This window comes from Anguilla rostrata, chromosome 15 (assembly GCF_018555375.3).
Source record: "Anguilla rostrata isolate EN2019 chromosome 15, ASM1855537v3, whole genome shotgun sequence".
Taxonomy (NCBI): domain Eukaryota; kingdom Metazoa; phylum Chordata; class Actinopteri; order Anguilliformes; family Anguillidae; genus Anguilla; species Anguilla rostrata.
This window is the reverse complement of record NC_057947.1, coordinates 8,319,291-8,345,154: the sequence shown is the minus strand read 5'-3', so window position 1 is coordinate 8,345,154 and position 25,864 is coordinate 8,319,291. Positions and strand designations below refer to the sequence as shown.

The 25,864-nt window shown below is 46.6% G+C and overlaps 3 protein-coding genes and 1 long non-coding RNA gene across 8 annotated transcripts in view; 1 reads left to right on the top strand and 3 right to left on the bottom strand.

The window, feature by feature from the left end:
- Positions 1 to 250, bottom strand: part of LOC135240343 (protein TANC1-like) — a 133,888-nt gene extending 133,638 nt beyond the window's left edge. For all 5 annotated transcript variants that reach the window (XM_064309699.1, XM_064309700.1, XM_064309701.1 and 2 more), the window contains exon 1: positions 112 to 250. The gene's annotated coding sequence lies outside the window, so the exon portion shown is untranslated. The remainder of the gene's footprint in view (positions 1 to 111) is intronic.
- On the top strand, positions 116 to 6,393 carry LOC135240348 (uncharacterized). The gene is made up of 4 exons (XR_010325658.1): positions 116 to 242; positions 2,555 to 2,737; positions 4,219 to 4,354; positions 4,775 to 6,393. It is a non-coding gene; the product is annotated as an uncharacterized LOC135240348 (long non-coding RNA).
- A 1,124-nt stretch (positions 6,394 to 7,517) lies between these two features.
- On the bottom strand, positions 7,518 to 13,024 carry dap1b (death associated protein 1b). The gene is made up of 4 exons (XM_064309714.1): positions 12,864 to 13,024; positions 9,890 to 9,977; positions 8,559 to 8,622; positions 7,518 to 8,214 (listed from the first exon to the last, which is right to left on the bottom strand). Exons 1-4 carry the CDS (start codon positions 12,976 to 12,978, stop codon positions 8,098 to 8,100), a joined length of 384 nt encoding a protein of 127 aa, XP_064165784.1. The 5' UTR covers positions 12,979 to 13,024; the 3' UTR covers positions 7,518 to 8,097.
- Positions 13,025 to 14,133: 1,109 nt separating this feature from the next.
- The window catches only part of LOC135241268 (plakophilin-4-like), an 87,706-nt gene continuing 75,975 nt past the window's right edge, over positions 14,134 to 25,864 (bottom strand). The window contains exons 15-25 of the mRNA XM_064311501.1: positions 25,056 to 25,090; positions 24,367 to 24,398; positions 22,723 to 22,914; positions 22,163 to 22,336; positions 21,300 to 21,450; positions 18,912 to 19,104; positions 18,543 to 18,627; positions 18,330 to 18,447; positions 18,033 to 18,164; positions 16,347 to 16,423; positions 14,134 to 15,144 (exon numbers count right to left, since the gene is read on the bottom strand). Coding sequence (XP_064167571.1) covers positions 14,893 to 15,144; positions 16,347 to 16,423; positions 18,033 to 18,164; positions 18,330 to 18,447; positions 18,543 to 18,627; positions 18,912 to 19,104; positions 21,300 to 21,450; positions 22,163 to 22,336; positions 22,723 to 22,914; positions 24,367 to 24,398; positions 25,056 to 25,090 — 1,441 coding nt within the window. The 3' untranslated portion in view covers positions 14,134 to 14,892. The remainder of the gene's footprint in view (positions 15,145 to 16,346; positions 16,424 to 18,032; positions 18,165 to 18,329; positions 18,448 to 18,542; positions 18,628 to 18,911; positions 19,105 to 21,299; positions 21,451 to 22,162; positions 22,337 to 22,722; positions 22,915 to 24,366; positions 24,399 to 25,055; positions 25,091 to 25,864) is intronic.

Below are 25,864 nucleotides of genomic sequence, written 5' to 3'. Positions count from 1 at the left end.
CAATGTTTCTGTAGGCTACGCGCAGACGAACAACACATGCACACGTTAGCAAAAAATAATCTAAAAGCCTACCGACCTTTCAAATGTTGAAGATTAAGGGAAGGCAATTACCTGTTTTAAGACATGAAACGCCCGAGAGAAAACTTTTCCTTGCGCTTATCTCCACATGAATCCACGGAACAGAGACACTGGGAGCTGCGAACTCCTCCCTCGCAGTAGCACCATGAGGTCATTGCAAAGCGGTGAGCATCAAAACCGTATCCAAGCGATACAGACCTACATTGGTGCCCTGTAAAAGCGTACGTTAATAACAAGCTTTATTCGAGTTTAGACCCTTGTAAGAAAAAAGACGGAAACTGGTGACCTTTTCCATGCAACTGTGTGATCTTGGCTAATGCAAACGGTGCCTCACAGTTTATTGCATTACAGAAAAGGCTCTGAAGTCTGAACGGCATTGCTTTCGACAGGCCACATACGTCCACAGGGGGTTCGTTTGTTTTCTCTTTCTGAACAATAGGGTAGTTAATTTGACTTTTCCGAAGATTATCTGTTGAATGTATTTAAGTATCAAGCACGTAGGCTGCAGAATGGAACTGTTTTTAATTTCCTCGTTTGTTAAGCGTCGCCTAATGAAATGCACTCTTGGTAGGCGTTTTGGGGTTTTCTGAAAATGTGGCAAGTATTATTTTTTATGCCATATAGCTATTCATGGAGGTAATTCATGACACATGCCGATAATTAAATTGCGTCTTGGACGTGATTTAAATTTAGGTCAGTCCCGCTCCGCAGATAGATGCGCGCGTGATTTATGAACACTGCACTGGTAATAGATTTAGAAGAGGTTCTTCGATGGTAAATCCACCATCGAAGAATCAGCGCGTCGACAAAACGCCTTAACAACTTCTAATACAGTACTGCGTGTTAATATATGTTTTCATAATGTAGGCTATGTTCAAGAATAGTTCTTGTAGTCTATGTGCAAGGCTTCCAGTAATGAGCAACATTGTCTGGTCCAATAAAAAATAAAATAATGCATGCATATTTAGTAATAGAAATAACACAAATGTGGCAATCTGATACCTAACTGCATAAAATAATTTCCCACCACTTCTTCCAATGAGCAACTTCAGAGTTGTCTCTATACTGACACCATGAGGCAGAACGATCTGACAACAACGACATTAAATGTCATTGCAATTGTTCTTCAACTGTATTGAAACGCTATGAATGGTCTCTGTTCAGCTTACAGTAAATAACTTTGAAACGGTGTTCATTGCATCCTGTAAGAAACTCTGATTGTGTCTATAGGGGGTTCAAAATCCTGTTAAAATGCGCACCTGATGACAATGAACTTTGATAATAGCTACACATCCTCTACCGAACTTTGTGGGATTTGGGTTTACAGCGTTGCAATCTGCCTTGAGGGGGTAAATATTTCCTGATAACGGAAGGAAACTACGTAGGCTAATATCTAACTGAGTTATTGTAAAGGCGCTATAATATTGCATGGCCCTGTTTAGGTGTTATGGTTCTCAGTTCTGTAGGACCGCTGTGTACAGAGTGTGTAATTTGCAGTTTGATGACTTAATCGGAAGGTTGAATTAGGTGTAGAGAGGAGGTTCGGTTTAGTCATAGATATGTTGTGTTAGTTGATGGTAATTTTTTCTTTTCTTCATGAAAATTAATATACTGTATATTCATACAGCATGTCTACGGTGAAAGAAACAAAATTAATTTTTTCCGAATTATAGGATTCATCTGAAACCAGAAATTATGCAATTGTCTTTAAGTGTTTTCTTTCAAGATAAATAGCCTAAATTGTTAGCGTCCTTTACTTTGTAAACAACATAGGCATTCCTTAGAAAATTGTGACAATTCAGTTAAATTAAAAAGCATAGAAATTGATTTGCCTTTAAAATGATAAATTCTTAAAATGTAATGCAAGCACGTGCAGCATAGTGTTAAGAAACCCCAGTCCTCTTGCATATTTTAAGAGTTTTTAAGGTATTTGTAAAATCTTTTAGCGTAGCTGTGTTCACATGTACATGCTTTTTATATGAAAGGTGGAACTGCAGCTTGGTGTTATTAAACAAATACCAGTTTTTGGTAAGTGTGTATTAAATGTATCAAAGTAAATGCTTCAGTTATGCAATGTTAGCCATTTCCGCTGGAGGAGAAGTGAATAATCCCAGGATGTATTTACTTATTCAATGTCCTGGTTCATTTTAATTTGAATGATAATGGTTTTACCTTTTTATTTTCCTTATGAAATTGGACCTTTCGCACAAGTCTAACTCAACTGGTCCCATAATCCCCACCTTAATCCTGGCGCTTTCTTTGCGGGCACATCTTTTCTTTAAGTGTTTGAATTAAAGGCCATCTCTAGAGTAGAATTTGGAAAATTGAGTTGAAAGAAGAGACCGGCATATCATGTCTGCGACTGTGGGAAGAGGATGCAAATGGCTCCATTGAAAGTATAATTCTCCGGTAAAATTGTGCAGTAGCTGCTGTATAATTATTGATCCTGTTGCTTGTGTCTCTCTTCGGGGGGGAGGCGGAGCTATTTGCGGATTCCTGAGGGTGCTGAGCCGTTGAGCAGAAGCCACAGGAGTGGACAGCCGTGGCGGGTCACTGGGGGGCCGACTCCCCGGGGAGCCGTTCAGCACCGCCAGGAACACAGAGAGAGACCCGCAGACCCCACACACCTGCTGAAACCTCACAGGGGGAACACACTGAGGTCTGTGGGCTTTCATATGTACCCTAAAGCTTTTGTGCTTGTGTGTGTGTGTGTATGTACGTGTGCACGCATGCATGTGTGTGTGTGTGCGTCTTTGTGTGAGTATGAGTGTGCATGTATGTGCGAGTGACTGTGTGTGTGTGTGTGTGCGGGCATGTGTGTGTGTGCGTGCGTGCATGTGTGTGAGTATCTGTGTGTGTGTGTGTGCATGTGTGCGTGTGTATGAGTGTGTGTGTGTGTGTGCGCATGCGTGTATGCACGTGTGTGTGTACGTGCGCATGTGTGTCTTCGTGCGTGTATGTGTGTGTGCGTACGCATGCATGTGTGTGGGCGCACGTGTGTGTGCGTGCGTGTGTTTGCGTGTGTGTGTGTGTGTGTGTGTGTGCGCGCGCGTGTGGGTGGTCATTACTACCACACTCAATAGCTCACTGATAAAGTGACAGGATGCTAATGCATGTTTACCTTCCTATTTGATAACAGTGCCATTAGATGACTGCATGCCTTTTGGTGCTACCGATTGTGGCATTTTCTTGCATATTTTAGATATTAACATAGCACTAAAAAAAACAAGAAAATAATAAAAATATAAGATGCTAACTTCCTGTTATCATTGTTGCTGCAATAGCAATACAGGGCCCATGGTCAAACCAATGATAGGTACTGTAGCTACTTTCTGTCAACATGTAACCTAACTTCTGAGCCTTCAGAGCCTAAATTAATGTGCCCCATAATTCAAAACATCAGTTTAGCAAAACAATAAGCTGCACTCTAGTACAAAGTGCTCCAGAAGAGATCCTGCCATGCCCAGGTGGTTCATCTGTTTGGAGCAGTGCAGAGCCGGGGTGGGGAGTGCTCCATGTGAGGTCGATCCTCCGGAATGGGACCCTATGACAAAAGCAGGCCACGTTTTTACACAGTGTGGCCATTGTGGCTATGTCACTTTTGAGGCATAAGTAGAAGTCTGTATGATCTCTCTCCTTCTGTAGTCTTCTATCATGATAAGTCTTTAGTCAGCATTTATTATACTGAAATATGGTGGTATAAAAAGTGATATGATTAATATGTTCCTGAGCATAATTATACCACATCACCTACAGTATATGCATGAAAACAAATCTAGTGGAAAAATAGTACATTTAGCCCCCCCCCCCCCACACACACACACACTGTGATAAGCATCTAGTGGTGTTTCCCCTGCTGGAGGTGCCAAGTTAACTCCCTAAATATATCTGCCAGTGCGGAGCATCCAGGTCAGCATCTGCTCAATCTGACCGCTGATTTATCACAGAGGGGGTCCTCACAGGGAAGGAGGTCTCCACAAGTCTGCACAAATCCACGTGTGTAAACAGGCTACTGCATGTGAGGCGAGGGCCTCTGCATGGGCAAGGCTAACCGCTGTCCCCTGATTAATTCTGCCCCGCGCGCGATCGCGTACGGGGACGCGAGTTTGCGGTGATTTACATTGAGAACGTTACCCTCAGGGTTGCAGCCGAGGCACCGTTTCGATGCGTGGATGGGCCGCGTGGTGCAGCTTCACACCCAGCCGTGGCGGGGAGCACCTCCGGGCGATGAGCGGTCGGCTATGGCGTTGATAGAAGCTTCTGGGGGATTCAGCACGTAAGAAGATTCTGATAGCAATTAAATGGCAAATTTGCTTCTGAAAATTGATTTAACCATTTATTGTCAAAAATGACACGATGCTTGGTATTCTTTAAAGGCCTGGTGATGACCTGGGGGTAGGGAGGGGCATACATTACAGATGTGTCCATTGTGTCTTTTCTTTGGCTAAAATGTTGTAAAAGAGCAAGATTCTACTGTAGTCTACTGTAATCAGACTTATCTTTCTAAAAAGGTTGGCAGAGAGAATAAGTGCCCTTTTAAGAGTAGCTGTAGATTGAGAGCATTTACTTAAGACTACATGAAATGGTTAAAAAATCCTGACCGAGCCCGTACGGTCAGAAATCTGTACAAATGAGGTATTGATTTGCGTAATGCTCATGAAACTCCGGTGGCTTTGTTTTAATCCCTCTAATGCAGAAAGGAGCCCCAAACATCCACAGAGCGCTCACGTGCATCGCTTATCTCCGCGTGAAGCCTCTTCAGTATTCACGCGCAGGTAACTGGCTCAGATCCCCTCAGAGACCGAAGCCTTGAGGGAGATGTTCCGGAGGAACGAGGCCAGTCCCTCTTTATCTTTCGTCTCCTCTCCCATCTGCTGGAAATGGAAGCTGGCGGAGAATCGCGCAGCTATTGTGGAAACATTTGTCTCCGGCCACACGATACCCCACAAAAAAATAAACCTTAAGGATCTCATAACCCCGCCCCTCCATCTGCGAGCGCACCCAGTAAAATGCGCTCGGTGTTTTTTTTTTTTTGCCAATGACATTGGATTCGTCTGTCAAAAATAAAAGGAAAGGAAAGATGAAATATAAGCTGGAGAAAAGGGGGAACCGGACTCTCGATAAAAAAGAGTGCAGGATCTGTTTCAGCTCGTGGAGAGTTCGCTCCCACACATTCCTGCTCGAAGGTATCTCTGCATGTTTCAGAGCAGTATTTATTACATATACTCTCATTACTGTACGGTACCACACACACCTCATTGCTCAATGCGCTCCCCCAGCACCGGGGTGGGGCTTTTTCATAATTGCTTTTGACAGATTATGGAAAGATGATTTGCCACAAAGTCCTTTTATGTGAATGCTTGCTTTGCGGTGCCGAGTATCTGCAAGCAGACCTGTAATTCAACATAAATGTAAGCAACTTCAAAGCCCTGCATTTCTTGTGAACGTCTTGTCGGTGCCTCTCCATGGTAACTAGTTAGTGCTTAACGAGCCATGCATATTGTGAAATAGGTGCGATGGAGTGATTGTGGTGAGCGCGACCCCCCCATTTTGTTTTAACATAATGAAATTAACAGGAGTGACTAATTATCATAAGATTAACATTTCAGGTGTCGCTACTTCGAACACACGGGAAACTGTTGCACATTGGAGTTAAGAGGCTGCGTGGGCTCTGTGTGAAACGCATCTTTTACTTAACCCCCGCATTTACATTTTAAATGCGTCTAATTAAGAGAATTACTGTGGAAGCAGGGTAAGTAAAGACCATCACATCTTTAATTGGAAACATCGAAAGACTGATTAGAGAGGAAAACATTCAATCTTTACTTGAGGCAGCCCCACTTGAGCTACACTTTAGACTAAACGAATCAATGTAAATACAACGCTGTCAGTCATCCACTATTGATGGGCCGGGTCAAACGAGCAAGTCCATTTCAAAGGTCAATGCTCTCTGAATACAAGCCATTCATCATCTTGCATGGCCTTAATATCCATTTGAATGCACCCGAGGCTACTTTACACACATTCTTAATCAATATGCACATGTCCAGATACGGAGCAATTTGTTACTATACAGTGCAATTAACTATCCTTTAATTCATCCATTTCTAATGTCACCCAAGTCTGGGTACTAATAATTCCTCTTAAAATCAGTTTACCTGCTTATAGAAGCTTTTTATTTGTGAACTGGGAAACTGGTACAATTTCAACCAGGCTGAGGGATTTCAGAAGTTGGTTTTCTAGTTAGTTACTCAGAATCTTGACTGTAGACTAAATTGTGCTCCAACGGTCCAGTGGGGCTCCAAATACCCCCTCCCCCCTCAAAAAATAATGTGGGGGGGGGGGGGGGTTATGAGCTGAAAAAATGCTATGAATGCTTTGAAGAATTCCTAAAACCAGCTTTCAGATACCAGAAAAAAAGGGTTTTGCTTCCATCTTGTGGTCAAATTCTGAGTAGCTTTTTAAACATTTGCATAGACCCTGTTTCACAAAGTAGGATTACTGTGTTAGCTGGATAACTGCACAGAGTAAAACCCAGAACCTCCCAAATCCTGCACTGAAGTAAAAAGAGCCGTTCTGGTTTTTACTCAGCGCAGTTATCCAGCTAACTCCATAATCCTGCTTCCTGAAATACCCCCCAGGGGCCGTGTCCCAGTCAGCACACTTGCCTACTATCGAGTATACAAGTGTGCTGATTTCCGACATGACCCAGGGCTGCCCAACTCTGTTCCTGGATATCTACTGTCCTGTAGGTTTCCATTTCAACCATAATTTGACACACCTGATTCTACCAATTAGTAGCTAGATCTCTAGGGCAAGGTCTGATGTGGCCTTCTAAGCACTGTGTCCTCAAAATACTGTGCTAAACCTACTGCCTGCCGTTAATGTATATTTGTTTGTACGCGAGGGGAAGTATGTGAATAATATTCTTCATATTATTTTCAAATAGTACTGCGGAAGTATCACAAGTCCCTCCCATGTAGTGAAAAGGCCCCGCCTCTTCCTCTCTGATTTATGGGACCCTAAGCTCAATTTTTTCCTCTCAGATTTCCTAAAAAGTATGGTTTACCTCCTGAAAAGCATACTTTCAAATGCACTCAGCAAAACCACAGAAATAACTACATCATCCAGAGATTTTAAGTGCACTACATTTAGAGAAAATTTTACCTACTCAACTCATCCAGTGTACTCAACTCATATACTCAATTGTAGGCAAGTAATCCGTTTCGGACATGATTTAGCTGTTGAACAAGGTGTGCTTTATGGTTGAAATGAAAACCTACAGGACTGTAGATCTCCAGGTACAGTGTTGGGCAATCATTGGTGAGGATGCAGGATTGTTACATGTGGCATTATTTGCACCGTGTCTCTCAAGCAAAGGAAGCAGTGCAGCCTATGGCATAGTATAGAATCTAGCAGCAAAGATGACAAAACGACAATTTTCTGAACATTGCCAAGCAATTTTATTGAAGTAGGAAGTCTTAAGGTATGTCTACAAAGCTTATATTTAATATTAGATTGAAACGATGCCCACTCATTGAAGGAAAAGCATTACAGGTCCCAATCACCTCATGCACTGCGAGTTCGAGACGAATCACAGACGCTGAGTTTCACTCACCCACGGTGACAGTATCCCAGCAACTTGTGGACAGAAGTCGAAGTCAGATAACAAACAAAGACTTGCGTGTGCATATGCAATGCTCCTCATACAGACAATGCATCCCATTTGCAGTAAACAAAGAGCAAGGAATGAGTTTAAGCAAATGACCTTCTGAATAAAACAAGGTCAGCAATTACTACAAATACTCAGTTAAACTGAAGCTGAAGTGCTATTGCAGTTACATTTTCACAGAAGAAGAAACAAACATTAACTACACAATGCCGTAGGCTTCCTTCCTTCCACTCTGGCCCCTTTGCGTCCCATCTGCTGTAAACACTTCCTGTTTCTCTTAAGACTGTTTACTTCAGATATTCCCCCAGGCTCCTCCTGCCACGCGAGGGGACAGCAGCCATCTTGGCTCAAAACTTGCGGGGCTGCTGAATGAAGAAGTTCCGGGGAGAGTGCAGTTTCTCCACGGCAGGCTGGAGTCTGCTGTGCCTGCCGCTCACCGGTGTTTCTGGAAAGTCATGTCCCAGCTGCAACGCAAAGCGGAGTGAATGAAATCAGTTCCTGTCATTCCAGACATTCATCATTACTGGACTACTTCATGGACAACTTGTAGACATTCCAAGAATCCATGGAATGTGATAAACCCACATCCATTATAAACACATTTCATGAAGTCAGAATATTAATGAGTGTGGCATTACACCGAGCAAACTGGTTAAATCCACTGGAGTCTGGTAAAGGTTGAGAACCCTGGAGAATGGCGCTGCATTAATCCAAATGTCTGGAAATTGGCAGTTGTAAAAACAAAATGGCAGATAGTGTCATGTGTAATGATGTGCATTTGCAGGAAGGTGCAGACAGAGCTACTGACCTTTTCAAGAGTCCCTGCCAACAGGACACTGACAGACTGCATTCTGGGAGAGGTTGGAAGAGACCTGGAAAGACAAGTTCAATGTCCCTTCAACAATAGGTGGCAGCAACACTACCAATCAGTCTGAATATTCAAACGGCCCTGTAAATATAGTCCCGAATAAACAAAAATAAATATACCACACTGAAAAAAATGGGTACCAACAGGACCCGAATGGCAACCCTCGGAAGCAGGAGCGAAACAGAACAAGCTATTAATACAACCTCAGCGTACTTTTAGATTTAGCACTGTAATGAGCTGTAGCAGAAGATCATGGCACTTCTTGTGAAACAAGCCATTCTCTCAGTGCTTTTTTTGAAGTTTGTGCAAGTGAAAAGCTCATTGCCGCATTAAACTCAGTTTTGGGGTGACCCCCCCACAAAAGGCAGGACATTTCATCGGCTTCCGCAGGTCCACCTCAAAAGCGGCCACACAGCCCCTTAACTCCTGCCCGGACCAGAACTGGGAGGAGCTACACTTTACTACAGTGAAGTACTTTTCCTCTACCACCTGAACCAGAACCAAGAGGAGCCACTGATAACAGCCGGCCCCCTTTTCCATTCGCGTCTTTATTTAAGGTGGAGAGGGCAGAAGCGAGGACAATTTGAGTTGTCTGCCTTTTGCCTCCGTCGGAATGCTGGCGGACAGCCAACCAACAGACACTGTTAAATGTGTGGAACACGGGCGTGTCTTCGTCAAGAGGGGGTCACTGGTAAATGACGTGTTAGAGCCAAATTGCTGCCCCCTCTTTGCAAAGCTAGGACCAAGAAGTGACTCTGGAACCATTCAATTTGCATGTTAAACAGACTGAGACCAAGAGTCAAAAGGTACTTTAAAAAAATAAATATAAAAAACCCCCACAGTAGATCAGACTTCAGTGTCAAAAGGAATTAGTAAATAATTGGTACATTTAAATAGGAACAAGTAAATTATTTGAATCAAACAGCACGCTATGGAGATTTTTAAACATCAGCTGAGCCAGTTGCAAAAGGATGGCTATGTCAGAGGAAATGCCTTTCAGTCAGAGAGTGTTCTACTCCAGAAGCCAGTTTTCATTTCAGGAAAGGCTTACTGGCGTTCCAGGTTTGTGCTTATATAAAAAAAAAATAAAAAATAAAAAAATCACCAGTCATGGTTTGTTCATGGTGCTATGGCCCGATTTGGCTGAGCAGCTAAAAAAAAAAAAAAAAAAAAGGATTAGACTGGCAGCACGGGCTTAAGGTCGGGCCGGAACCCCAAACAGTACCCCCCCCCCCCAGGACTGAAGCTATGCACCCCCCCCCCAAAAATACCTGGGCTTATCTGGCCTTTTGGCTTCCTTCTCCACAGCAACGTTGTCCTCGCTGCTCTTCTTGGCCACCCGCATGCCCCCGGCCTTCACTGCGGAGACAAAGCAGAGCCCCCCCCCGCCTCAGAGCCAGACCCGCACGCACACGCGGGTTACTTTCATATGCCGAGAAAAAAAAACAACGTTTCCACGGCAGCGTTTCCAGGCTTCGGCAGGTAAAGGCGATCACAGGACGACACCTGTTTAAAACAACAAGGGTGATCAATCCCCATGCGTGTAACATTTCAAAATAAGAGCCTTAAAGTATCATTTCACAAGAAGGGACTTCAGTTAACATTTTAAATTCTGCTGTTCAAGAAAATTTCAAAACAAACTGGAATATAAATCAGCTTTTCAAATATGAGGAACTTTTTTGGATTTAACTTTTTATTGCCCAGCACCTGAGAAAATTTTGTATTTGCGTGTACTTTCTGAGAACTGTCAAACCTAGACCCACCCTCCAGCCCCCAGTGTCAATGTCTGCCCCCAGAGTCCAGGAGATGATCCCTTTGGGGGGGAAAAGCTCAGTCCTGTGGTCTTCAGCCACATTAAGCAGAAGAGCCATTCCAATATCTGTTCTCATCTGGGATTTGAAACACCCAATTACTGGAAAGGTCAAGGCTTTTTCAAAGAAAAGTTTGAGTGTCCTGCTCGATCTTCTGAGGATTTAGAAAAACGGTAGATGAAATGGTTAACTCCACCCATATAACAACCATTTTCTACTGTACAACGCATGCTCATGTAAATAGGCCGTTACTCAAGTGGTTTGTTGACTTGGACTATTAGCCCTGGAGGCTGTGGGTGGATCCAACCTGGCACAGAAATGGGAAAGCCGATCAGTTGTGAAGTCACGCTTGCAGGCACCTTGCATTTGTTGTTGACACTGAAGACACGATTGCACACAGTGTATCGAAATTATTCACATTCTGGTACCCTTTTAGTGGACGTATATATTATTATTATTTTTTAAACAAAGTTCCATTTTTGTTCCTTTACCGGTGGCGGAGGTTCTCTGGAATGCTCTGTGGTACAGACTCCCTATTTGACGTACTCAATGGTCTGCCATTTTGTGGTCTCAACATTTAGGCCTGACTGGAACATAAACTTAACATAATGAAATGGTGTCGTCTCAATCTGTGGCATATTAGGGCTCTTTCAGAAGCTATGCAAGTGAGGATGTGGCTGAAGTGCAGGAAAAATAAAACGGTCACCTCCAAAGTTTGGGACCTTTTTAAAGATGGTCTAATTTCCATCTCTCCAAATGTTGCTCAGAACTGCATCTGCGTTGGAGGACATCTGAATCACTCTAGTGTAGCACAGTGTAGGAACTGGCTTGTACAAGGTCGCAGTTTCGATCCGGTAGACACTTCCGTGTACCTGAGCAAGGTACTTAACGAATGCTTCAGTATATATCCAGCTGTAAATGATACTATGTAAATGCTATGTAAAGTGTGTAATCGCTCGATGAGCATCGCTAAATGCCTGAAGTAGTAATCTCAAAGCTACATGAGACTATTGCAGTCTCAATTTGAATTTCATCTTAATCCAATTTTTTTTCTTTTAAAAATATTATTGGTCTGTGGTTCCCTTTTGTACTTGTACTTGCATGGCTGTAACCAGACAAGGTTTGGTCTTCTCTTAATCTTTTTACAGTCGAGCCAATTCAGCCAGTTCAGCACTCTTGTATCACGTATGTGCTGGTACATTGTCAAGCCACAATCAGGCATCTTCGGCACAAGAGGCAACTACAGAAAAACCACTGCACTACGATAAGTCAATCCGACTCGAGCTTGATCGGTTCACTACTACAGTGGAAAATTTGTATTATTATTATTTTTCTGCAAATTCACTTACGTTACAGGCTGAGACCTGCCAGACCAAAGGCCTGTAAGGGGGGGGGGGGGGGGGGGGTCACAAACAAGTGAAAAATAAGTTTTAACTGGATCTCCAAGGATTAACAGATCGTTGGAAATCACAGTTGTACAAGGGTTGGAATGGGCCACTTGGGTCTGCAGATTCCCCATGTTCACAATGGAGCTGCAGCTTTAGGGGGGGGAAAACACCTAAATTATCCTGTGAATCTGAATACTTGGAGCTTTACTTTTGCTGTAAACTCCTACAGGTCAGTACAGGAGGACTTGCCCCCTTGTGCCAACGGAACGGTTAAGCTGAAATACGGGTTTGTTGTTGCCATCCAGACAAGTTAGTTATGCAATCAAATCCACGGAAGTAAAAAAATGCATTAAGTATTGTGTGGCTAATCTGCTTAAACATGCAGTTTAACGTATAGCCAACGACGGGACACCCACGTAAAATGTAATTTAGGAAATAAAGTTAAATCTTATTAATTTAATACTTTTTTACACTGTATTCCAAAAACGACATCACCGAGTCAGCAAATTTCCAAAAAGTTAAATAAAACGTAATGCAACGTCGAGAGAAAGGGCTTTCATGTTCAGCAACATGGTTGCACTGAACACATCTCTGCATGCAGCGAGTTTCTGCACAATAGCTCGACAAGTCAGTGCATTCTTTGAAAACTCGGAAAACAAAAAACGGAAATCACAACAGAACACCGGATACAGAGTAGGCTACGAGTAAAATGTGAAGAAAATATTCGTAGATCAGATTTTAGTATATAAGTACTCCTTGAATGAAACAAAGCGCTCAACGATTGAAACAAATTCAACACGAACACAATGCTGTTGCAGCTGCACGAGATCGCACGGGCTGAAAGAGAATGAAACAAGATTGTTTCTTACTGTGAAACGGGACCTTTGCATTCGAAAACAAGCTTGTGATTAATATATCGATTGCATGGATGTTGCACTTATTGTTTTAAACAATAACAACAAGGACTAAAAGTAAAATAAAAAAACAAACAAATAAAATAAATAGGAACAGAGAAGAAGCAAATGTCTGTCATATGTTGCCTTTACCTGCTGGGGGATGTCCAGCTTTAAGTGTAGGATTGTCTTTCGTCCCAGCTTTCGATAGCTGCACCATCTTCAAAACTTTGTTCTCAAACAAGGCACATCGTGTTCCGTCCCACATACGCAGTTTATATTGGTGACGAAGAGTGACGCAGTGCTCAACCACTCAAGGAAATCGCAATTTATGGGGTGGGATTTAAGAGTTAAAAACAAGTAGTTACGTCATTAATGATATTTGAATTACGTAACTCCCGTTGTCTGCCAGGATAGAGCAGGGACACAATGGTGTCGGGTACATAATCAGAGACAAAGTTTGTAAAGCATTCATGTTTAATTGTGCGAACGTTGTCCTGGCATACGTGCAAGCATCAGACCAGGAGAGCTTTGCCGTTGATGTCCAATCAGGGGCCCAAAAACCTGACAAAAAAAAGCTTCAGGACACACCCCTCTAGTCGCCTTGTGAGCACAACCGAAAAGCACCCCGTCTGCACATCCTGTCTGCAAAGCTGATCGCGCTCACATACATTTTAATACGACAAAACTCTGAGCTGATGGGCTTTGGAATTTGCGTTATATTGAAATACTACAGAGGGTGTTCCCTTAAGCAGAAAATCTCAATCAGCCTACCGTGATGATAACCAGAACCCACTGTCAATAACACTAAAACAATGTGAGACGGTCATGTATAAACACGACCATCGTATGCACACACAGTAATGCAATTTAACACGGAGGGTTATTTCGTTCGATGGGCAAAATAAATATTCCTTTTGCCCGAATATGGCATGTTTACATAACGCGAAGCAGGGGAATGTGGAAAAGCAGCGCATCGACTGACTGACCCCGCGCTGAGATGTGCCAATACCACGTGAAAAAAGGGGAATGTAGAAGGCTGCAGCCTCTGGGTCTGGTTGAAAACAAGCGTGACTGCGATGGTTCCGCGTTTCAGGTGAATAACGCATCTCAATACGCAAATAATCATAAACCTGATGATAAAGGACCGGAAACCGCCAGTTAACACTTGCGTCTTCAAATAAATGTGTCCAATAAAATAAGTTTATGAGGCCTAAATAGCTCTATAATAAAAGGTGAGGGTCGCTGAGTTTGGAAAATGAAATAAAGAGTGAAGTTTAAGCTCTTCAAAGCCCACATACATGTTCACCTTTAATTCTGTTCGTGCATTTTTTAAACTTTTATTTTATAAGGAAACGCTTGGGATCCCTCCCCTGAAAGGTTCTTATTTCTGCAATTTCACAAAAATAAATCACACAACAGGTTTAAAAAAACAAAATTGTAATTTTATTACATTTGAATGCTTCTGTGTGGATGCCATCTTTTTTTATAATTTATCTCCTTAATTTCTCCATGTATTTATAATATCTATATAGTTTTAACATAGCACAAGACTTTACCAGTGCAATGAGTGTAGACCGGGTGACATATTTTCTGTATTTACAATAAAATTAAGGACATTTACAAGACTTCATGGCATATACAATCTCAATAGTAAGTACAGCAATAAAACATGACAGGAATATGTTAGGATTCCTCTGTACAAACTAACATTAGATTATTCTTTTTTTAACAAATATGAAATCATGATCAGTTTCTCAGTTTTTGGCCTACAAACTCATTCCCCCTTGTCTGATTCACCTCCACAAACCCTTCCACACGTGACCTATGACCCTCATCATGCTACCACAGCTAATGGAAAAAAAAAATCAACTTAAACAAAACTAACATCTAGACGGAGCGAAAAGCCGCTCACGATAACGTCCAGTGTCGCCGTCCAACGCGCAGCTCGCGCCTTTTTCCCCCCAACTAAAAAAAACAAACAAAAAAAATCACACGTTCCCTGATCTCCTTCTTTGGCTCACGTCCGCTTCCTCCGTCTCGACGTCGCTGACCCTCGTTCAGATTCTCGCCTTAAAAAAAACAAACAAACGTACAAACGAAAGTGGGTGGAAGAGTCAGTCGCTCGCTCCCTCCCTCCCTCCCTCCCTCGCTCCGTCACGCGGGGGGTGGGGGTCCGCGGTTAGACCCAGGAGTCCGGGGAGCCGGGGTACTGCTCGGCCCGGTACGAGGGCCTCCGGGTGGTGGAGTAGAAGTCCACGTAGTTGGTGTTCGCCTTGAGGCCCAGGGTCTGTGGCGCGTAGTCGGCCGCGGGGGCGAAGGGGCCCGGGTCCTGGTAGTACGCGTCCTGGTAGCCCTGCGGGGACTGCAGGTACATTCGGTAGGTGTCGTAGTTCCTCCGCCCGGGCTCGTCGGCGTAGTAGAGCTGCTGGTGCTGGAGGAGAAGACGGCAAAGGACGCTCCATTAGGGCTGGTACAGCAAAGGCCGCTGTGCAGGGTGCTTGCTAAAGGCCACACTGAGGACATCTGAATGTTAATAGTGCACTCATTGAGGTGAATCAATATTGGGACTTACGCGCCACCAATGTGCACTGAAAAGGACTCTGAAGGATACTGACAGCTATCATACTGTACGTGCAACACACTGATAACTACATCATGGCCACAACAAACCTGCAATTAAAAAAGTAATGATGAAGAGGGGGACGGCTGAGTTCCTGATAGGAACGGATTGGTGAGTTTAATGGGGGAGAGAACATTCTGCAAGGTGACTTCCGGAAAACGACAGATCGTTATCGTTCTCGCCGCAGCCTGACCTCAAGAGTTCGCCGTCGCTACGTCCGAAAAACAGACGGAGTTTAAATTAACACAGAAGCGGACCCTTGCATTTACTTTCTGCAATTACTAAACAACAGCAGCTAAAAAAAAAAATAATCGATGCATAAGTGAGAAAGCCAGTGAAAACAAATGCCCAATCTATTGTTTATTGTCGTTGTGCTTCTGCGTCCCCATTAGTCATGTTCGTTTAATGCCCCCGCCCCACCCCGCCCCCCCCGGCAGGGCCAGGTGAAAACGCTGATTAATGACCATCCCCCCAATGTCCTCACAGGACCCGTACACACCTGGACCAGGAGAACAGTGCACGGGGGAGGGAGGGGGCGGGGCCGGGGGCGGAGCCTGCCCTTATGTACACGTGACCTCATGCAGCCGGTTTTCCCTGCAGAAGCTTCTGGAAAGCGGAGCGGGGCTGGGTCCCAGCTGGCACGGCGACGCCCCATGTTATCTGAGAGATTGTGCCGGGACGCCCCCGTGCAGTCCGACTGGTACCAGAGGCCCGGCTCGCCCGCCCAAAACCCCCCCCCCACCACCCCCCCACCCCCACCGCCCGGCAGCGCCGGCGTTGCCCTTTCCGCTCCGGACCCGTCTATCCAAACAGAGCATGTGCGGCGGTCTGGGCTCGTTAGCGCAGAGAGGGGAAGGAATGCCGATCTCGGCCAGGATCCCAGAGGAAGACAAACACGCGCTCATCCTCCGCTCCGCAGCTCAGGACTGAGCTCAGAGTCACCGCCTGGCCCGCTCCACACCCCATCACCTCCCCTCATCGCCTCCCCTCATCTCCACACCTCATCGCCTCACCTGCGCTCTCCTGGAGTCCCTCTCCCTCGACGGCGACGAATAGGACCCAATATAAAACGGCGATGGCTTCCCAGACCCTGCAAACACGGACAAATGGTTACATTCACGATCCATTTACACAGCTGCTATTTACTGAAACAATTATAGTTAAGTAGCATGCATAAAGCTACAAAAGGAATGTCCAATTTATGATGAGAACCCACATCTTTAACTTAATATTTGATAAAAATCCAGTTTCCTACTCTGTACTAGGGAACAACCCACAGGCCCCATACGATATGACTTACAAGACAGTAACACACATCTGTGCAATCAAAATCTGACCATCAACACAAAATGGACGCAGACTGAAGCATGATTACACAGTTGGAACGGGTTATTGTGTTCCCTGGAAGAGTCCAGTTTTTCTGTGAGCTTAGTGAGCGAGCTGCAGAGCTCTCTCTGAGTGCTCTCTGTCAGTGCACTGCAGAGCTCTCTGTGAGTGCTCTCTGTGAGTGAGCTGCAGAGCTCTCTGTGAGTGCTCTCTGTGAGTGAGCTGCAGAGCTCTCTGTGAGTGCTCTCTGTGAGTGAGCTGCAGAGCTCTTCTCTGAGTGCTCTCTGTGAGTGCTCTCTGTGAGTGAGCTGCAGAGCTCTCTGTGAGTGCTCTCTGTGAGTGAGCTGCAGAGCTCTCTGTGAGTGCTCTCTGTGAGTGCTCTCTGTGAGTGAGCTGCAGAGCTCTCTGTGAGTGCTCTCTGTGAGTGAGCTGCAGAGCTCTTCTCTGAGTGCTCTCTGTGAGTGCTCTCTGTGAGTGTGCTGCAGAGCTCTCTGTGAGTGCTCTCTGTGAGTGAGCTGCAGAGCTCTCTGTGAGTGCTCTCTGTGAGTGAGCTGCAGAGCTCTTCTCTGAGTGCTCTCTGTGAGTGCTCTCTGTGAGTGTGCTGCAGAGCTCTCTGTGAGTGCTCTCTGTGAGTGAGCTGCAGAGCTCTCTGTGAGTGCTCTCTGTGAGTGAGCTGCAGAGCTCTTCTCTGAGTGCTCTCTGTGAGTGCTCTCTGTGAGTGTGCTGCAGAGCTCTCTGTGAGTGCTCTCTGTGAGTGAGCTGCAGAGCTCTTCTCTGAGTGCTCTCTGTGAGTGCTCTCTGTGAGTGTGCTGCAGAGCTCTCTGTGAGTGCTCTCTGTGAGTGAGCTGCAGAGCTCTTCTCTGAGTGCTCTCTGTGAGTGCTCTCTGTGAGTGAGCTGCAGAGCTCTTCTCTGAGTGCTCTCTGTGAGTGCGCTGAAGAGGGCTCTCACACCGCAGCCGGCCCGTAGCGCCGGGAGCCGCTCTGCCGCTGGGACCACAGAGACTCTGTAGTGGACGCTGAGACACAGCAGGCTAGCGCTAGCGCGGCGCGGCCCTTATCGCCACTCCAGCCCGGCTTAAAAGCAGAGCGGGAACTGGAGTGCTCTTTTGATCCCGGCTTCCCACCGGCGGCCTTAAGGGCTGAGGACGCGTGAGCCCGGAACTTTCTCCCAGACTGCGAGTCCGACGGCCAGCCGCAAATGGAGGAAATCCAATTTCACACCTGTGGGTGCACTTTATGGCTTCTGTGGGAATCACATACCCTCTAAACCTACATAAAATAGGTCTCAAACTAAATACAAAAAGTCTAATTCCCACCTCATCCAAAATCTAAAATGGCGGTCTCTGGCGAGAGCACAGTGGCTCTTGGCTTACCTGTGTACTGACTTTTATGGATACTGTTGTCTCCCTGGTAGTTATAAAATTGCATAGACGACTTTGTTCTCTGGTAATCTGAGCGATGTTCTTTAATCCCCAGCATTGCGGGAGAGGAGGTCGCGCTACCAGCTGAACAACAAAACAAAAAATGGAAATGTTAATTCAGACTTTCCTCTCATCTGATTAATTAGAGGCTTTGTCTTGTGCTGAATCAAACAAATGTTTGCTTTAGTAACAAAGCTAAGGCCTGATCGCAACTACATTTCCCATGATGCTCCAGACAGCCGACCTCACCTGACTGGATGACGGGCGACATCTGTAAGGTGCTGCTGGGCAGGGTGGGCTGAGACTTGTACCTGTCCCGTTCCAGCGTGGTCACGGGGGTGATGAAGTGGTTCTGGTTCCACCCGTCCTGAAAGGAGAGAGAGCGCCGGTCGGTAAAGCCAGCGGCGCGGGCGGCTGCGGTTCGGCGCGTCCTCGCTATCCGAGAACGGAACGCTCGCTCACCTTCTTGTAGATGGTGCGCAGGTCCCTGTACTGCCACAGGGTGTTCAGGACCTGGGCGGCCGCTTTGACCACCTTCATGGAGTACCTGAGACAGAGACAGGGTTAGCCGGCGCGCTTCAGGAAACTCCTCCTCCTCGCCAGAGTTAGTCAGGAGCGCGCTAGCGATGCGGAAATCGACGGAAAGCCTCGGGCAAACGGTCTGATTATAGATCAGAACCCAGCGACGCTCGCGGTTTGGTGGAGCCTATCAACACAAGCGTTCAAACAGGCCCCCGTGTGAACCGCTCGAAGCCACGCGAGGGTGACGCGGGATCCGCCGTCGCGGCAGTGCGATGTGTGACGCGTTATTCGTGAGCGCGTGCGACGCACCTCTCCCCCCGGCCCTTGGTGATGTTGACCAGCTTCTCGATGCCGCCGGTGTCGGCCAGCGCCTTGGCGTTCTCCATGTTCTTGCTGGTCACCTCGTGGAGGGTGCAGCAGACGGCCGCCACCGTCTCGTCCGAGAGCAGCGTGGTGCTGCCCCCGGGGAGCCGGTTCACCAGGTCCCGCATGGCGTACTTTCCTGAGGGGGGGAGGGGAGAAAAAAAAACCCTAAATATTCACCCTTCAGTCTTTCAGCCCGTCTGCCGTCGGGCTGCAGGTGACCCAGAGGACAGCCGATGGTTTCCACCGGGGGGTTTCTATCAGAGGTCGATTCAGCAAAGGAACAGCAATTCGATTCAAGGAGTGAAAAATGCCGACGATGTTCTTTGATGGTTTTTCAAATGCACGGATTACGAATTCAATTTATTTCCCAAACGGACTGAATTTAAATGGAGTTAGCCCCAACCCTGCTGCTTTACATATGACATTCTGACCCCCCCCTTGGCAGACCACAAAGCTTCTGTCTGTGAGCTTCTTCCTCTGGGACAGAGCAGCAGTGTCCGAGCGGATTCAAACCCGTACAGCTTTGGTTGCGAGTCGCCCCTCCCCCTCCCTCCTTTCCTGTAAAGTCCCGAAAGTGCACCCCTCCACCACATTCCAAGACCCTGCTTTTCATTACCCCGAAAGCCTCAGCTGGCGGCCCCTCCGCAAACCTGGCCCCTCATCTCCAGAGTGGAAGCAGAGCAGATCTCCTTTTTATTGAAAAGTCAGAGAGCTGCTGCTGCAACGGCCAGGACAGGCAGGCCGCTGAACTCTGACATTCGGGCCTGGTGATTGGCCAGCTTGCGCTGAGTATTCGGTTTGCGGCTAATCAGAAACATCTGCACATGGCCACACGTGCCCTGCTCCTACAGTTTCCTACAGCGTGAGCCGGGGCTGGACATAACGTAGGGCCCTACAGTTCCACAATGCGGAGAACAAGTGGAATGATTGATGGAATTCGGTAACTGACACGTAATACAGTCATTAGTGCAAAATCCTGAAAATGCTCTCCTAAAAATAGAACCTCATTGAAATGCATTTAATGCATGTCAGATAGTAAACCGTCTTATGTTACAGATGCAAGCTAATTGTCTGCCACCTTCTAATGAGTTCCAGCAGGGTCGAGCAACGCGTTGAAGCCACTGCCTACTGTGACCGCTGAAAAACCCTCCAACCTTAAAGGAGAACTTCAGTTTTTTTCCCCCCACTTGGACCCATTTTTCTGAACTATTTCCACCATGGCGATGGGTAATGGTAATTTTGTCACATTTTTCTTTGTGGAGCTTTGGTCACCCTGAGAACTACATTCTGGTTTGCAATGCAGTCTGAATGGCCACGCGAACAAGCCTTCAACGGCCATAAAATAACCTCCCTCAAAATAATAACCGCATAGCCTGCAGGTGACATTCATTTACGTAATTTCCATCCGTCCATTACCAGGCATTTGGTGCTTTAGTTGACAGACTACTTTTTTTAGCGGAAGCATATATTGTTCTCAGTGAGAACTACGGCAAGCAGAGAAGTCCCCTCAATACTGTGGTAGTCTGGTAGATGTTCAGCCACGCTTGACGTTGTGGTAAGCTACTGTACTGAACGACTCCACTAACACACCCCCCTGTGTGCATGAATACAGCCCACCACAGTGCAAATAAGGAAGTGCTTCTACAGTGAAAAAAAGTACTGAAAATGAACATTAGTTTTAAGGCCTTGAGCAGCAACTACTCACAAATATCTCTTAAATACACGTGTATATGCGAATCAACCTTTTATTTGGAGGAAGACCACATTTAGAAGGCATTTTCAGGCTCGTTAGTGTGGCTCCATGAGGGTGGAGCAGTTCTCAAGGCCACCACAGCCACACAAACAAAGATGTGAGTCGCGCAAAATGGGTCCAAGTTCAAAAAAACCTCTAGCACCATCTGCCCACAGTGTCAAAGACGACACCCAAGGGATTCGTTCCACTGTGATGCGGCAATTACTCATCGAGTCAGGGCCATTTGCACTGTTTTTGAAAGCTGCATGCATGACCCCCCTCCCCCAACTCCCCTTTTTCTGTTGACATAGCTGCAGCCCCGTTTAGCAGCTTTCTGGTTTCAGTGTCATGTCATAGATGTGCCGGAGTTTTTCATTTCAAAATAAAAGTCCAATACAACCAAATGATAAATGCAGTGAAGAAAAATAAATAGACATAGCTTATATGATAACCAGGAAATCTGATATCAGGGGAAATAAAACAAGGAAATCCAAGTCATGGGAAAATAAAACAGATTTTAGAGGAGAAAGAAAAGGTTTGATAAGGCCCCAGTAATGCTAGAGAAAGTTCCGGTGAGGGGGAGCTTTTTGCACTCTTACCGATGAGCTCCTTGTTCCTGACGTCCAGGGCCATGTTCCTGAGCGCGGTGGCCACGGAGCACACCACGCGGTCGTTGTCCATGCGCAGGAGCTCCACCAGGATGGGCAGGCCCTTCTCCTTCCGCACCGCCGCGCGGATGTACGCCGCGAACTGGGAGAGCACAAGAGCGGGGGGGGGGGGGGGGGCGAGTTAGGGGACGTGCGGATTGGACCATTAACGCCCAGATTCTTCCCCAGAGATTTCTTACATAAGCGTCTATAAGTCATCCAAAAAATATTCACAGATGGAAAAAGAATGGTAGAGACTTCGGCAACTTCAGTAGCCCGCGGGCTTAAATGGGTTAGAATTAGCCTGTGAAGACCTAAGAACATCTTCAACGTCACAAGTGGCAAAGGAAAGAGTTCAGTTCACCCTGGGTCACTGCTGCTGCTGTGGAAGATTTTACATGACTTTGTATGCATCACTTAACCAAGAGGTTCAATGCAACAAGGGCTTTACAAGTGATCAAATCTTATTCTCCCTCAAGCACGTACTGGCAGGAAAATAAGGCTATCGCTCTTCTGACCAACAAGTCAGTTGACTGCATTTCCTTGACTGATCTGAAGACTCACAGCCCATTGGTGGGTTGATTGATGATCAGTTACCACTGCTGTTATACAAATTATTCTGGCCTTCGTGTAATATTTGGCTAGAGAAACTCAAAAATCCACCACGCCCATTCATAATGGTAAAATGTATTTAAAAACGGTCTCAGCGGATGACGTTGCTGTTGTAATACAGTGGAACTGGCGTGACCTTCAGACAGGAAGGCGGTAGCCGGACGGCGGTGAGCCGGGCGATCCGGCGTCGGGGCCTCGCTCACCTTCCAGTTCCCGGCGGAGAGGTTCTGCAGGGAGCCGGCCGAGCCCTCCAGGGTGGCGGGGTTGGAGCTCTCGGCCAGCAGGGTCAGGTAGGGCTTCACCACGGCCGGGTGCCACAGCATCTCCGCCCCCTTCGGCGACTTGGAGAACCCCGGGATGGGCCCCACGCCATCCCACTGCGAACACAGAGCCGCGCGCGGTCAGGGGCCTGACCTACACCCAGGGGGCACCGGGGCCACCGGGGCTCGCCGTTAGCGCTAGCTAGCGGGACGCGGCCCCGCCCGAAGGCCCAGAGAAACAGGTTGTGCGGATAGCGCGGGGCGGAAGCCGTCGCTCTGGGTTAAACACACAAACGCCACAGACATCCACCCCCTCCCCAGGGCTGCTTGTTCTGGGGCCCGCGTGACATTTGTCAATCGGCAAATTTAATGAACAAACGAACGACTGAACGCATGAAAGAGTGACTTTATTTACAGGTCTTTCTACTGAGCCGCCATGTCCACAGGGCCCGAGAGGGGTTCAGAGCAGCAGGCGACCTACAGGAAGCTAGCGCAGAGCTGACCTGCTCATCCTGCGCGGTCTTCTTCTTCTTCTTCTTCTTGCCCCAGCAGCTGGAGTCGGCCTCTTTGCTGGGGGACTCGCTGCCCAGCAGGAGGCCGTCCAGCCCCTGGGTCCCCAGCAGCCGGGCCTGAGGCATCTCCAGCTCCAGCCGGTACGAGAGGTTCCTCAGCGTGCAGATGCAGTTCTCCACAATCTGAGGACACACACACACACACATAAGACATATACACACACACACACATCAGACACAGACACACACACATAAGACATACACACAGACACACATCAGATGCACACTCGCACGCACACACACACACACACACGCATGCGCGCACACACACACACATCAGACACGCACACACACATCAGACACACGCGCGCACACACACAGCAGACAGACACACACATAAACACACCACACATCAGACACACACACACACACATTAAGCGCAGGTTCTCTGAGCAGGAGTGGGAGTTTAATGGGGCAGGAGACAGCACCTCGGGGCACTGGAGTCAGCAGCAGAGTGGAATGCGAGAGCGGGGAGGCCTACAGTACCGGGGGCGCCTGCGTTTCAGAGAGGGGCTCTGTGCGGAGAGCACTTCACTTCCTGTCTGCGTGCCGCCAGCACAGCAGCGAGCGGAAGCTCACAGCGAAACAAATCACAGTAACGGAGGCACCTGCGTTTCAGCGAGGGCCTGTGTGGGGAGAGCACTTCACTTCATTTCATGCGCACGCCCTCAGCGAATCAAATCACAGTAACGGAGACACGCGGTGCGTCTGCAGAAGAGCGAAGGCTTTCGTTTAGCCACAGGCCTGAGCTGAGACGAGAGCAGGAACTGCAGCAGCACAACCGCAGTCAGTAGTGACGCTCTTAATTAGCCGCAGAAGGGCTCGGATTTGAAGCCTTTTTTATAAAAGGAGGTGGTCGACATTTCGTTTTCCATCACGAACACTTGTGAAACACAATAACTGAAATGCTAACACGGCAGTGTGAAGTCACTGCAATTCAGCATAAAAGTGCTTCCAGAGAGAACATGAGCTGCCCTCTATCGTGGAGATAAACAAAACAAAACCAGCTGCTTCTCTGTGGCACTGACAATGAGAGAGGATTGTGGGTAACGAGCTTATTCAACAGACAAGAAAGTTTGGCAATGAAACTAAACACCTAACCACTTAGCATGACTTTTTCATGCTATGGTCGTGACAAAGACAGGAAGACAGCTAGCTATTGAGACAGCTTCCCGTTGACAGCCAGCTGGCTGCCTCTTAGATTGTGTTTGGTAAATTTGGACTGCAGCTTTAAAGCTGCCTGCTCCACAGAGAAAATGGAGGATTCTTTCACTAACGCTGCTGCAGCTGGGGTGGGTGACATCATCTGTGTGGAAAAAAGGCAGCAGCCGCTCACAATGTCTGAAAACACTTAGGAGGAGTATGTCCCTGTGTGTGTGTGTGTGTGTGTGTGTGTGAATGTGTGTGCATGAGTGAATTTGTGAGTGACAGAGAGAGCGTGCATGCGTGTGTGTGTGAGAGAGAGAGCGTTTGTAAGAGTGTGCGTGTGTGTGTGTGTGTGTGTGAGAGAGACTGTGTAAGAGTGTGTGTGTGTGTGTGTGTGTGTGTGTGCATGAGAGTGTGTGTGGGGCGGACCTTGCTGTCGAAGTCGGAGGTGCTGACGCAGGCTTGATGATGTGAGGAGAGTCACAGCCTCAAGGCTCCGATCTGCTTTGTGGCTTTCCGCGAGTCGGTCCTGTGTACAGATAACACGAGGTTACCCACAATCAAGAAACACACGGTTACCACATATAAACAGATAACAACGGATTTCCACCAGATACACACCTGATTCCACAGAAACACGGTTAAACACACATCACAGGTTTACACAGCTGTGTACACACACACACACACACAGGTTTGACACACATACACACAGATACACACACGGGTTTAACCCACATATACACGCCGACACACACACGTGATTTACACACATATATACACAGATACACACACAGGTTTAACACAGCTGTGTACACACACGCATACACACACAGACTTAACACAGCTGTGTACAGATACACACACATACACACAGACACAGATACACACACACACACACACACACATCCTCCTCCCGCTCCCTCTCAGATGGGTCTCTCCTGGGGGACAGTGTTTGTTGTGTGTGCTTTACTAGCACTAGCGTATCAATAATGGATGAGAACACAGCGAGCACTCAGCGCCACCGTCGCGGGGGCTCTGGGCGCTAAATTAGCACGCAATCACGCATGCAGGAGCAAGGCTCGCCGCATCGAACAATTAGGACCTCAATTTCACACCTCGCACCGCCGGAGCGGGGGTGACCCCAGAACATCTGCACGACATGAGAACACACAAAGACATCCTACTGCAACAAGACACTGCAACGCTGACACTGCACTGCCCTTATCAAGCACCTCACACTATGACAGACCTTACTACAGTCAGGGAGTTTTTCCTTGCCACTGTTGCCCTAGGCTTACTCTTTGGGGGCTGGTTCCCTGCAAAGCTGCTTCGTGACCAAGCTCCTTTGTTAAAAGCACTATACAAATAAAACTGATTGATTGATTGATTGAATACTGCAATTCCCTGACTAGCACTTCACACTAACAGACCTTAACACTGCAATGCCCTGACCAGCATCTCACACTATAACAGACCTACAATATACAAGTCACTGCCTAATGATAAAACGTTACCAAATCCATCAAAAACAGAGACGCACTGACGCTGCTTTAAGATAAAATGAATCTACCATCAAAACAGGGCAAAGACACGCTTTGTCAGACATATGACACCAAACACCAAAAAAGCCCAAACAATATCACACTACGTAGCCAGAATAGCCTGGAACATTTAAATTCAAAAATTTTTGTATTATTTTTTTTATTGTATTATTTTTTTTTATTATCTTTTTGTAACAACTAAAAATATCCTCAAATTAAATGCCGTAGTATTACTAACCTTCAAAGGTTACTATCAAAACTAGTTACCACAAAAGAATGTGTGGTTTATGGAAGGAAAATAAAGTAGGTTTACAGTGTCGTGTACAACAGAAGTAAATCTGGACACTATGACACTTCATGACCTGGCCTGCATCTAGTAAACA